Source organism: Mastigoproctus giganteus, chromosome 9, assembly GCF_048544385.1.
Source record: "Mastigoproctus giganteus isolate SK-2022 chromosome 9, ASM4854438v1, whole genome shotgun sequence".
Taxonomy (NCBI): Eukaryota; Metazoa; Arthropoda; class Arachnida; order Uropygi; family Thelyphonidae; genus Mastigoproctus; species Mastigoproctus giganteus.
The window spans coordinates 43646360-43664209 of record NC_143583.1 but is presented as its reverse complement, the minus strand read 5'-3'; the positions used below and the strand labels follow the sequence as shown (position 1 = coordinate 43664209).

Below are 17850 nucleotides of genomic sequence, written 5' to 3'. Positions count from 1 at the left end.
AATATTATTCAATATTTCTTTTAGTTCTTAAATTTTAATGTGCAATATTAATAGTTTCAATTTTGCAGATATTTATTATGTAGGTATGTGGTGGACAGTGGGTTGTTTTTTTTTTTTTTTTGACTGATGCTTACAGCATCAAAGTATAAGCTTGCATAGTATAAGCTTGCTTCCTTGCATCATTTACCAGCACTAATAATAATAATAATTACTGTACTCCTAATTATTGACAAAATTTATCCAATATCTGATCAGCTGTACTGACATTAGAAATAATAAAGCCATGCGTTGCAATTTTTTTTTATAACAATAAAGAAAGGCATATCTAGGATACTGTGTGTGTGTGTGTGTGTGTGTGTGTGTGTGTGTGTGTGTGTGTGTGTGTGTGTGTGTGTGTGTGTGTGTGTGTGTGTGTGTGTAGAAAGAAAGACAAGGAGGGAGAGAGAGAGAGAGAGAGAGAGAGAGAGAGAGAGAGAGAGAGAGAGAGAGAGAGAGAGAGAGATATTATAATTAAAGTACAGTACTTTGAAGGCCTGCAGAGAGAAAGCATATAATAAAACAAAACTGAAATTTGAATGAATAATATCTAAACATTATAGAAACAAATGGTATGACTAAAACAACTGTGTACAACTATAAACCCAGGATGAAAATTATATTTTACACTGCCAATGGGAAATAAACAAAATAATGTAACAAATTAGAAGTATTAGAAAAGAATAGAAAAGTGGACAATCTGTGAGGTTTTTCAAAGATGCAAATAAATGTGGCATGGCTTAATTTCTTGAATATGCTCTGTATAATTCCTACCTCATTCCATGCCACTTCAAACATTGCAAATTAGAGTTCAGAAAATGGGATATCACACTATATTAAACTCGATACGTGTCACATGATATGCCAGTAAAAGTGTTCAACATGACTACTACTACTGTATGGGGAAAAGTAATATAAGTGAAGTGCATTACCAATAGTTTCACATAGCATATCCTGAGGAATCTGAAACATGCCTTGTAATTTATCCTTGCTGTTAGTCAGCTACAATTCAAATGCCTTCCCTAAAGAAACTGTCTTGAAGGATGATTTTGCTACATAATGCCTTTCAGAAATTACATTAGAAACAGTTTTTATTCCCAAAATTTAGTGAGAGAACCTTTTTCTTTAAGTGACATGAAATGAGTTATGATGAACAAGAATGCTATAGTCATTTAGTTAGAGGTTTCTCAGTGCTTCAATTACAATGATCACAGTGTACCAGTTCTTATAGTAGTATTAGAAAGATTATATGTTGTCCATAAGGTGCTATTGACATGCTAATTCATATGCTAATTTTCATACTATGCATGTTAAAAAAAGGTATGCTAAACATAGATATGGAATTTCAGCCATAAACTCTCCAAATAATGACAAGTGAAAAACATCTACCGCTGTGGAAGAAACCAAGGAGAATGCTTAGCACATTTGCTACCACCTAAGAGGCCCATTCAATGTCCTGTAATTTTTGGATTGTTGAAAAATAACAACATTCCATAATTATGAGAGCTTCCTTGGACTCAGGGGAAGTACCCATGGACTGGAGATGTGCAAATGTGACCCCAATTCACAAAGGAGGATCAAAGGGTGACACAAGTAATTATAGACCTGTTAGACTCTTAAACCCTTAGACCCTTAAACTCTAATCACCTGAGAGGGCATAAATTCAAATTGAGGAAAAGACAGATGTAGGATAGACGTGAGGAAATTTGCCTTTAGCCAGCAGGTGGTTAGTTGGTAGAATAGACTTCCATCCCTTGTCGTGGAAGTTGACAGCCTAAATAAGTTTAAGGCTCGACTGGACAGGTATTTCGAACGAACAGAGGGGTGAAGTGGAAGTGGTTATTTTTTATTTATTTTATTTATTTATTTTTTTTTGGCTGATGCTGCATAAGCTTGCTTTCTTGCATCAAATGCCTCTACTAATGCTAATGCTAATTTGTAAATAAAGATTAAAAAGTAAATGTATAGAATTCATAACTTAAAGCAAACACTTACTTTTGAACTTAGCACTATAAATCAGAACAAAACTCAAAATTTTATTGAAAGTTTATTCTGTGTACATAAACTATCCCCAACATAAACGAAAATGTGTACCAAACTAAAAGCAAAAATGAATCATTGGTGCCACTAGTCCATTGTTCAATCAGCATGCTGACAAAATCAAGAAGTTCATTTCATGTGCCTTTATGTTTACACCACTCATAAATTGACTGACTCTATGCATTACAGCACAGCACTTGGGTTACTATACAATGGTTTATATGCATCAACAGAGACAATATGTTAAAACAGTAGTCTTTGGTGAACACACACACTATTTAGCAGTCATATCACTGGGCTAGCTAGTTATAATCTATTCTATACAAAGACAGTGTATGTACAGGAAAATTTGTTCTTGAATGGAAAGAATAATAAATAAAATAAATAAAATAAATTTTTTGTTTATACTCCAGAACGACCACACAGTCTTTTTTTTTTTTTTTTTTGGTAGTTGTTTGCGCATCGGCTTCTGTGGCCATAGTGCACCTCCCAAGGTTTTTGCAGTACTTTGATCCAAGCCCAAGGTGGGATTCGAACCCGCGACCTTTGGGTTGCCAAGCAGGCACCTTACCCACCTGGCTAGCCCGGTCGGCTACCACACAGTCAGAGGAGTTCACAAGATATAGAGAATATGAGAAACAGCACTGCATTTAATAGTCATGGGCTTGAACCCCACTCACTCGAAGCACATGTGCTTATGCACCCTCACACCTGATGGGAGGTGATCAGTACACCACAGGACCATGACATAAAAAGTGAATGGTCCATTGAATAAATTAGCTGTTAATCCACATCACACTATGGAAGACCAAAGTGGTATTTGCCTTTAGCCACCTTTAGTTATGTTTCTATCTGCTTGTATCTGTCCAATCGATATCAATGGTTTGAGTGTTGATGATCCTACTAAAATTGCTGAAAAACTGAATGAGTATTTTGCATCTACGTTAGGATTTTTTTTTAGGGAAAGGGTTGCCAGAAGTTTATTAAGCTCTAACAGGGATCTAAATGATCTTGTAATAATTGGGAGGAAAATGGAAGAAAAATTGTTGAAATTAAACATAAGAAAGGCACTTGGTGTGGGTGGGATCTATCCAATTATATTAAGAGAGGCAGCGAAGAAATTAAGCAAACCCTTAGCCATAATTATGAGAGCATCTTTGAATTCAGGAGAGGTCCACAGGTACCTCCTCTGAATTCAAAGGAATTGGATGCAAAAAATAATTTTGATATCATATAATTGGATTTCAGGAAAGCTTTTCATACTGTTGCATACAAAAGACTGCTATACATATTGGAGCAGTGTGGCATAAAGGGCAAGTTGCTGCTATGGATAAAGTGATGGTTGAGTGTTTGTTTGTTTGTCATTTGGTTTTTAGTAGCATTAGCAACTAAGGCCATATTGCTCAGGGGATATGCGGTGGTCATTTCCTGACCTTTCCACATCCTCCATATTTGGTGGTCACGGGCTCGAACCCCAGTCTAATCAAGAAGCATGTGCTATGCACTGCTGCTCCTGCCCACCTGTCTACGAAGGCACCATGGTTGAGTGGGAGAAGACAGAATGGTAATCAATGGACATTGCTCTTTATGGACTAATGTTATTAGTGGTTTGGTGTTGGCCCCATTGTTGTTTTTTATATTTATCAATGATGCTGATGAATGCATATCAGGCTTAATGTCCAAGTTTGCAGATGATGCAAAGGTTGGAAGAGTGATTAATAACAGTAATGACAATATGCTACTGCAACAGTATCTAGAAAAGTTAGGCAAATGGGCTGAGAAATGGCAATTGAAGTTAAACATTGATAAATGCAAAGTACTGCATATAAGTAGCAGTAACCCCACAGTAATGTACCAATTGTATGGTACTATGCTCAGGGTAGTGAAAAATCAAAAAGACCTGGGGATAACCAGATATGAAGTACTCTGAGAAATGCAGACAGGCTGTCAGGGCAGCTCATGGGGTTTTGTCAATGATATACGGGAATTTTGCTAGCAGGGATAAGGAGGTGATTATCCCATTGTATAAGGCAATGGTCAAGCCACATCTTGAGTACTGCATACAAGACTGCAGACCTTAGCTTAGGAATGAGTACAGAGAAGGGCAGCGAGATTAGTGAGGGGAACAAAGGGGTGCTCTTACCAAGAAAGGCTACAATTCTGCAAATTGCAGCATCTGGAAACTAGGCCCCTGTGAGGTGACCTGATCGAGGTGTGTAAGGCTTTGAATGGATTGAGTAAGCTCAATGCTGATGGAATTCCTCCTCTTGCTCACACACACACACACACACGTGTGTGCGTGCGTGCATGCGGAAGGACAGTTGCAGAATAAATGTGTGGAAGTTTGCCTTTAGCCAGCAGATGGTTGATTGCTGGAACAAACTTCTGTTGTTGTGGAAGTTGATGGCTTAATTCAAGGAAGAACTAGAAAAACTACTGAATGGAATAAATAGCTGAAATGGGAGGTGCCTTTTTTTTTTTTTTTTTTTTTTGTTTTTTTGGCTGATGCTGTATAAGCTTGCTTTCTTGCATCATTTGCAACTGCTAATGCTATAAAAGGATTTCAAAAAATTCAGCATGGTTTAATCATGACTTTAAAACTAATAATTAAATAAATACAAATATATATATTACAGCTTTTATATGGTCATCCTAGCAAAGTACTGAATTCATCTCCTACCCTTCTTCCTCATTGGAATTTTAGTCATTGCTGTTTTGCTAATATTAAAATATTAATGAAATTTCATGAACAATCAGACTTGCTATTGAGTACATTGGTATGTATGTACTTACCCTTGGAAAATCCAGTTCCATTCCCATAGCAACTATCAGATATTCATAAGTCACCTGGAAATAACATAAGAAACTAATTAATATAATTATCTGTCATTTGAAACAAAGCCAATTTGTACTCAGTTAATGATTACTACAATTCAGCAAATTTTACAATGTATAGTGTAAGTATTGGAATAAAGACTGTGTGCATCTGAGGCAAATCTCACTACAATTGATGAAACTGAAGAAATCAGCATCTTAATTCATGCTAATCTTATTCTGTGTTCTTACATTGAGATCATGGCCCACATACATAATTATCATCTTTGCTTTTGCTTGAAAGTGCTCAATTTGCATATAACAGATCTAAATGTATACCCCAATGGTGAAACTTACATACATCTTATTATGGAAGAAGTTATTCTGTGGTATGATGAGCATTCTTGTTCAGCTTACAGTGGTTGATTTATGTCACCATGTTTCTCAGAGCCTGATAATATGTATATATTGTGTGTATGTGTAGTGCATATGTCCACCCCCCCCCAGAATGCTTGTTTAAATAATAGAAAAGACTTTCCTTTTTTTAAGCAGATAAGTGTTGCAGTATGGGTTACAAAAGGTGGCAAATATCTTCTTGGTGAACATTGAGGCTTACTTCTTGTGCTTGTGGTGTGAGTTGGGCACCAGTGGTAGGGGGCTGAGGGGTGTCTGTGTATGTGGTACCATTAAGGGTTGTACTTACATGCTATCCAATCATGCATTGTTCTATCATACAGTGATTATTTGCTGGGCCATTCTTTCAATAGTTGATGAAAGAGCACATCGCTTTGAAAGCTATTACTGTATATTATTTTTATTGCTATTCATTTATTCTCCAAGTTTATATTTTATCACTTTTATACTTTAAATCTCTATGTTAACTGTATATATTTGATTTGTGCAATTTTATTTCCTTATGAATAAAGATTTGCTGATGCTATAGAGGCAGTGTTAAGTGGGTCAGAAAACTGCTAGCTTGGGAGGATTCACAGACTAAAAGATTAACAGCAGCCACAGGCAGAGGCAAAAGTGTGATTCTTGCACTGCTTCTATTGTAATGAGCAGCAGCCTAGAGAGTAAGTTGCTGGGGATTTCAAGAGCTGCTGGGAGTGATCACGGAACAAGTAAATACATGGGCTGTGTTAAGGTAACTAAGAGTAAGAACAGGTGCATGTATACTTGCATGTACACCAATGATAGAAGTATAGTAAATAAATTTCATGAATTTGAAGTGCTGGTCAAGGCATCAAAGCGATATACTGTTGGGATATTAGAGACATGGTGACACACAAATATAAGCAGTGCAGAATTGGAATTTGGGGAGTACAATGTCTAATTTTATTTCCTTATGAAAGAAAGGATAGACAGGGTAGGAAGGGAGGAGGGGTTATGCTGTTAGATAAAAAACAAAAAATCTAAGGAAGTGCATCAGTTGACATGGGTGGACAGAGCAATGTTGGGTCTGTTTGGTGTGACATAAACACTGGAAAGGGAAAATGCAAGTAGGAGTGTGTTATAGATCTAATGACTGAGGAGTACAAAGGACAGTTGTACAGAGAAATAGAGTAGGTCAGTAAATCAGAATGTTTTGAAATGGGAGATTTTAACTTTCCAGATATTGACTGGAACTTGTGGGTCACTCGCATGCTAACAAGACTTTTATGGATTTATTGGAGAATTGTTTTCTATAGCAACATGTTCGAGGGGCAATCAGAGGGAGTAATACTCTTGATCTGATTATCAAGCAGTGATTATTCCCGCATTAAGAAATTGCAGATAAGGGAACCACTATGTGACAATGATCACAGTGTACTGATGTGGGATTTACTTAAAGATATAACTATCATCAAAGGTAAAGGGAAAGGTTTTTGCTTTGTTAAAGGTGACTACAGTCATCTCAGACAGTTTTTAAATTCTATACAGTGGGATCAACTGATGATTTTACCAACAGTGAATTCTAAATGGGAAGCCTTCAGGGACTTAATCTTGGAGGCTACTAGGCTTTTCATACCAACTAAGAAATACTGTTCAAGGTTCAGGCTTAAATGGATGTCAGATGAATTACTGAGGCTTGTGGCAGAGAAGAAAAATGCATGGGATGCACATAAATTATCAGGCAACACAGAATCCTACGGCAGATACAAGCTAGTCTGTAATCAAGTCACAAAGGAGGTTAGGCAGATTACGAGAAATTTTTGCCAAAGGATGCAAAGAAAAACAGCAAAAAATTCCTTACTTATGTAAACTCTAGAAGGAAGGGATGAATCAGATTGGTCCACTTAACATAATACTGTGCTGCCACTTTATTAGGTACACCCCTGCTGTGCACACAAATGGTTTGTCCCACAACGTTGCAAGTCACATGACTACAGTTGTGGATATAAATGCAGCAGAAAAACCTTTCTAGTATCAGTAAAGCATACAAACCGTAGCAAGATTGAGGAAAAGAGTGATCTAACATACTTCGAACGTGGCATGGTAGTAGGTGCTAGACATGCTGGACAAAGCATCTCTGAAACTGCAGTTCTCCTGAACTTTTCACCCACTACAATTTCAAGGTGTATTGAGAATGGTGCAACGAACAGAAAGCATCCTCTCAACGGCATTCCTGTGGAAGAAAATCGCTTGTTGATGAGAGAGGTCAGAGGAGGATGGCTAGAATTGTGCAAGCAAACAGATGGGCCACAATGTCACACATCATGTCAGAATACAACCTTGGTGCGCAGAACAAAATATCGCAAAGGACCACTAGTCGCACTTTGTCGTGAATGGGCTACAACAGCCGACGGCCACATCACGTACCTTTGTTATCAATGAAGAACAAGAAAGCACGACTCCTGTAGGCACAGCAACACCAGCACTGGACTATCGAGGATTGGAAAACAGTTGCTTGGTCTGACGAGTCAAAGTTCCTGGTGCATCATGTTGATGGAAGGCTCAGAATTTGGCGAAAACAGCATGAATCAATGGACCCGTCATGTCTGACAACTACTGTGCCAGGTGGTGAGGGAATTTTATGGTGTGGGGAATGTTTTCTTGGCACACATTGGGTCCATTGATACCCATAGATTCACGTCTGAATGCCACATCATCATCATCAGCCATTTTCAATCCACTGCAGGATGAAGGCCTCTCCAGCAACTTTCCAGTTCCTTCTGTTTTGAGCACTGGCCATCCATTTACTACCCACAAACTCATGAATTTCATCTATCCATCTCCGCCTTTGTCTTCCAGGTTTTCTTCCAGCTCCTCTTGGGTACCATTCTGTTATTTTCTTAGTCCATCTGTCATCATGTCTTCGAGCTGTGTGTCCTTCCCAAGACCATTTTAGTTCTTTAGTTTTGATAAGAATGTCCTTTACTTGAGTTTTCTGCCTAATCCATGTGTTTCTCTTCTTATCTAACAGTCTGATTCCCAATATAATTCGTTCCATTCTTCGCTGTGCAGTTCTCAGCTTCTCTTCCATTCTTTTGGTGAGTGCCCACGTTTCACTTCCATAAGTCATGGTGGGGAGTATACATTGGTTCATTATTTTACGTTTCAGACAAACTGGGATATTGCTCTTCAGTATGTGACTATATTTCCTGAATGCTATCCATCCAAAATTTATTCTTCTCTTGACTTCCAGCCATTTATTATTATTACAGCTAATAACTTGTCCCAGATAAGTATATGACTCCACCTTTTCAATTTCTGCTCCTTCAATCATTATTTCCCTTTCTGTGGCATACTTGTTCATCATTACTTTTGTTTTAGCCATATTCATTTTTAGTCCAAAATCCTTACTAACCGTGCATAACTGATTAAGATTTTCCTCTAATTCTTTGGGATCGTGGCTTATGACCACAATGTCATCTGCAAATCGCAAATGGTTTAGGTACTCTCCGTTCACATTGACTCCTTTCTGCGAATGCCACATAGTACCTAAATATTGTTGTTGACCAAGTGCATCATTCATGTTGACAGTTCATCCTCAGTCAGATGGTTACTTCCAGCAGGATAATGCCAGTGCACAAAGCCCAAATCACTATGGAATGGTTCCAGGAACATGACAATGAATTTTTGTTTTTGTTGCAGTGGGCCACTCAGTCACTGGATCTCAATCCTATTTAACAACTTTGGGATGAGCTGGACAGGGCTGTTCGCTGCAGGCCTACACCTCCGTCGAATCTTAAGGAACTGAGTGACACACTCATGTCTGCATGATACTCCATTCCTGCACAACATTTTCAGCATCTTGTTGAATCCATGCCTAGATGAATTCAAGCTGTTTTCAAGGCTAAAGGAGGCTCAACACACTACTAGGTAAATGTACTTAATAAGGTGGCAACACAGTGTAGATGGTTCGACGATTGATGATCCCTCTCAAGTAGCTAATAAACAATGAATATTTTGCATCTACATTCAGGCATGAGGAGTTATTCAAGGAGGGAATGCCAGACATTTATCAAATTCTAACAGAGAGCCAAGTGATTTTGTAATAACTGAGAGCAAAGTGGAGGAGAAATTGTTGAATTTTAATATAAAAAAGCCACCTGAGATGGATGGAATTTATCCAGTTATATTAAAAGAGGCAGCGAGAGAAGTTAGCAAACCCTTAGCCATAATTATGAAAGAATCCTTAGATTCAGGGGAGGTCCCCATCGACTGGAGATGTGCAAATATATCCCCGAATTCACAAATGGGGTTCAAAGGGTGACACAAATAATTATAGACCTGTTAGTTTAACTTCTTTTCCGGGGAAAATAATGGAGTCACTGGTTAAAGAGATCATGCAGGATCACCTAGACAAGACTGCAGTAATACTTCAAACACAGCATCAGTTTGTTAAGGGAAAGTTTTGTCTGACCAATTTGATTGAATACTACAATGTGGTCACAAAGCATTACCATTAGTAGAAGCATACAATGCAAGAAAGCAAGCTTATGCAGCATCAGCAGTCAAAAAAAAAAAAAAAACTTCCCATTTTACCCCTCCATTTGTTCCAAATGCCTGTTCAGCTCAGCCTTAAATTTATTTAGGCTATCAACTTTCACAACAAAAGATGGAAGTCTGTTCAACCGATCAACTACCTGCTGGCTAAAGGCAAATTTCCGCACATCTATTCTACAACTGTCTTTCCTCAATTTGAAATTCTACAACTGTCTTTCCTCAACACCTCTTCCCCACATACTCCTCACTTCTTTGTTTCACATGTCCAAGCCACTGCAACCTAGATTCCTGCATTTTTTTACTCAGAGGCCCCACCTTAACCACACATCCATCTTAGCATCCTCATCTCCGCCACTTCCATCTTTTTCTCCTGGGCCCTTGTAATCGCACGTCTCAACACTGTACATCAATGCGGGTCTAACCACAGTTTTATACACTCTTCCCTTCATTCTACAATTTACTTTCTTATCACACAGCACCCCACTCATCTTTCTCCAGTTCAACCATCCACATTGCACTCTATGCTGTATTTCTGCACTCAATCCTCCATCCCTCTCAACGTTCGATCCCAGATACTTAAATTTCGAAACTGATGGTAGCTTTTCCTCCTGCAATTTTATAGAACTCTCATCTTCTCCATTCAATACCACATATTCTGTCTTTGTTCTACTTATCCTCATGCCTCTCTCTTCCAATGCTTTCCTCCATTCCTCCAATTTCTTCTCTACCTTTCCTTGGGATGGTTGGCACAGTACGATATCATCTGCGAACGGCATACTCAATACAGAAATATTGCTCAAGGTTTAAGCCTAAATGGTTATCTAATGAACTAATGAGACTCGTAACACGGAAGAAAAATGCATGGGATGCATATAAATTATCAAGCGACTCAGAAGCCTATGGCAGATATAAGCTAGTCTGTAATCAGGTCACAAAGGAGGATAGGCAGGTGAAGGCAGATTACAAGAAATCCTTGGCAAAAGATGCTAAGAAAAACAGCAAGGATTTCTTTACTTATATAAACTCTAAAAGAAAGGGGATGAATCTGACTGGTCCACTTGACATAGATGGTTCGACTGTTGATGATCCTGCTCAGATAGCAAACAAACTGAATGAGTATTTTGCATCTACATTCACACATGAGAAATTATTAAGGTTTGAAAATGGCAGAAGGTTATCAAATTGTAGCAGGATACTTAATGATTTTATAATAACTGAGAGCAAAGTGGAGGAGAAATTGTTGAAGTTAAACATAAGAAAAGCACCTGGGGTGGATGGGATCTATCCAGTTATATTAAAGGAGGTGGCAAAGCAACTAAGCAAACCCTTAGCCATAATTATGAGAGCATCCTTGGACGCAGGAGAGGTTCCCACGGACTGGAGATGTGCAAATGTATCCCCAATTCACAAAGGGGGATCGAAGGGTGACACGAGTAATTACAGACCAGTTAGTTTAACTTCTGTTCCGGGTAAAATAATGGAGTCACTGGTTAAAGATGCATTGCAGGATCATCTAGACAAGACTACAGCAATAATTCAAACACAGCATGGGTTTGTTAAGGGAAAGTCTTGTCTGACAAATTTGATAGGATATTATGATGTGGTTACAAAGGAACTGGATGCAAAAAATAATTTTGATATCATATATTTGGATTTCAGGAAAGCTTTTGACACTGTTGCGCATGAAAGACTATTGTACAAATTGGAGCAGAATGGTATTAAGGGTAAGTTGCTACAATGGATAAAAGGATGGTTAAGTGGGAGAAGACAGAGGGTGGTAATAAATGGGTGCTGCTCTTCGTGGACTAATGTTATTAGTGGAGTCCCACAGGGTTCGGTGTTAGGTCCACTGTTGTTTTGTATATTTATCAATGATATTGATGAAGGTATATCAGGCTTAATGTCGAAGTTTGCAGATGATACAAAGGTTGGCAGGGTTGTTAACGACAGTAATGGCAGTGTGCTACTGCAACAGGATCTAGATAATTTGGGCAGATGGGCTAAGAAGTGGCAACTAAAGTTTAACTTTGACTAATGCAAAGTACTGCATATGGGTAGAAGTAACCCCAGAGAAACGTACCAACTGTGTGGTACTACACTTAAGGTGGTAGAAAATGAAAAAGACCTGGGAGTAATTGTGCAATCAGATATGAAGTTTTCTGAGCAATGCAGACAGGCTCCCAGGGCAGGTCATGAGGTTTTGTCAATGATATATAGGAATTTTGCTAGCAGGGAAAAAAAGGTGATTATCCCTCTGTATAAGGCAATGGTCAGGCCACGCCTTGAGTACTGCGTACAGGTCTGGAGGCCTCATTTTAGGAAGGATGTAGATTTACTTGAGCGTGTACAGAGAAGGGCAACAAGATTGGTGAGGGGAATGAAGGAATCCTCTTACCAAGAGAGGCTTAAGTTCTGCAAACTGCAGTGGCTGGAGACTAGGCACCTGCGCAGTGATCTGATTGAGGTGTATTTTTTTTTTTTTTATGAAAATCCCAAACACGAAAGGTATCAAAACCTGTAGTACTCAGTACCGTGCATGGGTTGAAGGAGAAGTATGGGGGGGGGGGGATGTCGGAAACTTTGCTCTAGAGACTAAACATGGGTTTCACCACTTCAAGCCTCCAATAAGCAAAGTGGTGGTATTTCACCGGTTGATGAAAGTCATCTACCACCTAGTAATATAAGGCCTTGAATGGGTTGAGCACGCTGAATTCTGATGGGATCCTTCCACTTGTTTAGATTATAAACCTAAGGGGGCATAAATTCCAAACAAAATCACACCATTCCATCCATGGAGGGAATGGTGTGATTTTTTTTATTATTATTTTTTTTTTGGCTGATGCTGCATAAACTCATACACTTGCTTTCTTGCATCACATGCCACTACTACTCCATGGTGCTCTACTCTTCACTTCTCTCACCAACACGATCCATTACCAGATCAAACAGATATGGGCTAAAAGCTGATCCCTGGTGCAGTCCAACTTCTATAGAGAACCCCTCAGTCTACCTACACTACTCTTAACCTGGGTCACCGCTCCCTCGTACATTTCCTTCAAAAGTCTTACATACTTTTCTGATGCACCCTTCTCCCTCATGCATCTCCATACCTCTTGTCTGGGCACTCTATCATATGCTTTTTCCAGGTCTATGAACACCATGTGCAACTCTACTTGCATCTCCCTGTATCTTTCCATCACCTGCCTTAAAGCAAAGACCGCATCTGTTGTTCCTCTTCTCGGCATGAAACCAAACTGTTCCTCTCCTATTTCCGTCTCCTGCCTTATCCTTCCTTCCGCAATTCTTTCCCAGATCTTCATTGAATGAGACATTAACTTTATTCCCCTGTAGTTCCCACATTCCTGCACATCACCCTTTCCTTTATAGATTGGCACAAGTATACTTTCCCTCCACTCATCTGGTATCCTCTCCTGCTGCCACAGTTTTTCCATAAAGTCCCATAGGATATCGATCCCTTCTTCTTCCAGACTTCTCCATACCTCTACTGGTATCTGTCAACACCTATTGCTTTCCCCCTCTTCATTTTTCTGAGTGCGCTTTCCACTTCTTTCCTGCTTATGCCTTCCACTATTCTTTCATTCGTCTCTCCATCCTCGCATAATGCTCTTGGGTTTTCCTCATTTAATAACTTCTTAAAATAGTCTTTCCACCTTTCCTTAACCTTCTCCTGGTCCTGTATAACTACTCCCCTCTCATCTTTTATCTGTTTTACTGATGAGAAGTCCTTCGATGCCTTGTCTCTCGCTTTGGCTATTCTCATCAATTGCCTATCTCCATCTTTCCTTTCCAGTTCCCCATAGGCCTCGTCCACTGCCCTTGCCTTTGCTATTGCCACAGCCCTTTTTGCCTCCTTATTTGCTAATTTATATGCTTCTTTATCTTCTTGGCTACCTGTTAAATCCCATCTTTTCTTCATCTCCTTCTTTTGTTTTATTACTGATTGCACTTCCTCATTCCACCACCAAGCCTCCTTTCCCTCCGGCATCCCCTTTCCTGATGTTTTCCCCAACAACTCTTCTCCAACTTTCCTTATGATACAATTTAATTTCCACCACCCTTGCACGTCTTCCGGTAACTTTATTCCTTTTAGCACCTTTTCCCTAAACTCCTTCCTCACACCTTCCTCTTTCAATCTCCACCATTTTATCCTTTTCTCCCTCTGTCTTGAATATTTCCTTCTTTTGTCCACTGCAACCTCGCAATCTATGTTGTGCAGACACACTTTCTCTGTTTATCACCTTGCTGTTCCTCATTTCCTTTAGGTGCATCCTACGGCACATGATACAGTCGATCTGGCTTGTCCTTTCCCTACTCTTGTATGTTATCAGCTGGCTTTCTTTCTTTTCGAAGTAGGTGTTAACTATCGCCAGGTCGAATGCCACTGCATGGTCTACTATCCTCTCCCCTTCTCTATTTCTTTCCCCAATACTCCACCTTCCATACACTCTTCCTTCCTCTCTCTTGCTTCTTCCTAAATGTCCATTTAAATTTCCCCCAACAATTAACCTCTCTTTCTCAGGTATTGCCATGACCACTTGATCCATTTCCATCCAAAAGCTGTCCTTTTCTTCTTCCCCGCATCCTACTTGCAGGGGATACGCAAGTGGTCAAGTGTCCACCCACTTCCAGTTTGATGCTCATAATCCTATCACTCCTTCTGTTAACCTCACACACTCCATCTTTTAACTCCTTATCAACTACAATACCTACTCCATTTCTTCCTCTCTCATCCACTCCCCTAAAGAACAACATATACCCTTCACCGAGCTCTTTTGCTTTATTTCCTTTCCACCTTGTCTCTTGTAGGCATAGGATCTTCACTTTTCTTCTTTGCATCAAATCCACAATCTCTCTACTCTTTCCATTCATCGTCCCAATGTTCAATGTTCCTATTCTAACACTTTTCATCCTCTTCTTCTTCTCTAGTTGGACTAACTTCTTAAACCAAACCCGTCCTTTGTTTGGTAGCCCTGACCCTTTTCTCACAGTTTCCAGGCGATGTGACTGTGCGTCGCTTATGGGGTATGCCCTAGCCATTCCACATCTATTTTCCATCATTCTATCATTTTCTTTTGTTTTGGCAAAATTTTAACAGATGATGATTATAATTATATCACTATTTTGGTTTCTTTATTCATAAGAAATAACCCTAAAAATGTAAATAAAAAATGGTATTTTTCAAATTGCAAATTTAAGCCTGTGGAAGTTGATAGCCTAAATAAATTTAAGCCTGTGGAAGTTGATAGCCTAAATAAATTTAAGGCTCAGCTGGACAGGTATTTCGAACGAACAGAGGGGTGAAATGGGAGTTGTTTTTTTTTGGTTTTTTTTGGCTGATGCTGCATAAGCTTGCTTTCTTGCATCATATGCCTCTACTAATGCTAATATATATATATATGAATGCAAAGTAATTTTAATAAAGATGCCAAGATGAATGTTATTTTTCACTAGGAATGTTATAAAACACTCCCCTGACTTGCAAGCTTACCTCATTTCCTTCACTTGTATATACAGCATTTTTTTCTGGATCAAATTTGACAACGTTATCCTTTATCCACTCTACATTCTTAGGAATTACACTTCCCATTGGTTTTCCTGATTTTTCTACAGGTTTCAGACCACCACCAACCAGTGTCCAGTAAGGCTGATAATAATGTGTCTGTAAAGAAAGGTGTATTCAAATTTAAAAAAAAGACTACAAATGGATGTTGCATGTATATTAGATATATATTCATCAATTTAGCATGTATTTCACAAATTTATCCTTATACATATTATTTAATGTGGGAAAAATTCCCTAGAAAACAACACAACACAAAAATAAAAAATAAACATAACATTTCCATTTTATGTTATGTTTATTTTTGACCATAACATAAATATAAATAAACATAACATTAACAATAAATAAAAATAACATTTCCAGGGGAGCCTGCCATTTTGCGGAGTATGGAGATTTCCACATGCCTTATTTAAAATTCATATATCGAACACTGTTAATATTCCACAAGGTTCGGTGTTAGGTCCACTGTTGTTTTGTATATTTATCAATGATATTGATGAAGGTATATCAGGCTTAATGTCGAAGTTTGCAGATGATACAAAGGTTGGCAGGGTTGTTAATGACAGTAATGGCAGTCTGCTACTGCAACAGGATCTAGATAATTTGGGCAGATGGGCTAAGAAGTGGCAACTGAAGTTTAACCTTGACAAATGCAAAGTACTGCATATGGGTAGAAATAACCCCAGAGAAACGTACCAACTGTGTGGTACTACACTTAAGGTGGTAGAAAATGAAAAAGACCTGGGAGTAATTGTGCAGTCAGATATGAAGTTCTCTGAGCAATGCAGACAGGCTGCCAGGGCAGGTCATGGAGTTTTGTCAATGATATATAGGAATTTTGCTAGCAGGGAAAAGGAGGTGATTATCCCTCTGTATAAGGCAATGGTCAGGCCACGCCTTGAGTACTGCGTACAGGTCTGGAGACCTCATTTTAGGAAGGATGTAGATTTACTTGAGCGGGTACAGAGAAGGGCAACAAGATTGGTGAGGGGAATGAAGGGATCCTCTTACCAAGAGAGGCTTAAGTTCTGCAAATTGCAGTGGCTGGAGACTAAGCACCTGCGCGGTGATCTGATTGAGGTATATAAGGCCTTGAATGGATTGAGCACGCTGAATTCTGATGGGATCCTTCCACTTGTTCAGATTACGAACCTAAGGGAGCATAAATTCAAATTAAGAAAAGACAGATGTAGAATAGATGTGCGGAAATTTGCCTTTAGCCAGCGGGTGGTTAATTGCTGGAACAAACTTCCATCTGTCGTTGTGGAAGTTGATAGGTTGAAAAAATTTAAGGAGGAACTGGACAGGCATTTGGAGGGAATGGTGTGATTTTTTTTTTTTTTTTTTTGGCTGATGCTGCATAAGCTCATACATTTGCTTTCTTGCATCACATGCCACTACTACTACTACTACTACTATATATTTTTTTATCTTGCACTTGTATGGAGAGGTCTAGGTTCAAATCCAATCAAAGACTGTAGGAATTTCTAAAAGACTTCATCAGTTGGAGTTAAGTTAGCTGATCTTAACACCTTAACACCTAACTTAACACCTTAGCACCTAACTTAACACCAAGTGAAGATTTACATCTGAGTTATTTCAGGGTTTAAAAAATATTTTTAACAAAATGTGAGCATTATTAACATTTATACTGAGTTGGCTTTGCATCAGCAATATACCTAATAAGCATTTGTCAGCATTAGTTGTCTGACTCCTGGTTAGGACACATAAAATCCAAAAAAGTGAACCCAGTCAACATCGCTGGACAGTGCAGTGTTGAGTCAGTTTGGTGTGACATAAGCATTGGGAGATCAAAATTGAGAGTAGGAGTGTGTTATAGACCTAATGACTCTGATGAGTATAATTAGGAACTGTACAGGGAAATAGTGGGCCAGTAATCAGAGAGTCTTATAATGGGGGATTTTAATTCACACACACACTAGCAAGGCTTTTGTGGATTTACTGGATGATTGTTTTCTACATCAGTGTGTTCGGGAGGCAACTAGAGGGAGTAATACTCTTGATCTGATTATCAGTAGTGATTCTTCATGCATTAAGAATCGGTAGATAAATGAACCACTAGGTGGCAGTGATCACAGTGTGCTGAAGTGGGATTTACTCAAAGAGGTAACTACCATCAAGGGTAAAGGGAAGGGTTTTTGCTTTCATAAAGGCGACTACGGTGGTCTGAGACAGTATTTAAATTCTATACGGTGGGACCAACTGATGATGTTACCAACAGCAAATTCAAAATGGGAAGCATTCAAAGAATTTATCTTGGAAGCTACTAGGATTTACATACCAACTAAGAAATATTGTTCAAGGTTTAGGCCTAAATGGATGTCAGATGAACTAATGAGACATATGGCAGAGAAGAAAAATGCATGGGATACATTACTGGGTTCATCAGCATATGTTTTTTGACCTTAGAAGCAAAACCTAGT

At 38.8% G+C, this 17850-nt stretch overlaps 1 protein-coding gene across 2 annotated transcripts in view; it reads right to left on the bottom strand.

Annotated features, from left to right (window-relative positions):
* The window catches only part of Sqor (Sulfide quinone oxidoreductase), a 133406-nt gene that overhangs the window by 92790 nt on the left and 22766 nt on the right, over nucleotides 1-17850 (bottom strand). For both annotated transcript variants that reach the window (XM_090382089.1, XM_090382090.1), the window contains exons 3-4: nucleotides 15332-15502; nucleotides 4870-4923 (exon numbers count right to left, since the gene is read on the bottom strand). In XM_090382089.1, the coding sequence (XP_090238215.1) occupies nucleotides 4870-4923; nucleotides 15332-15502 (225 nt within the window). The remainder of the gene's footprint in view (nucleotides 1-4869; nucleotides 4924-15331; nucleotides 15503-17850) is intronic.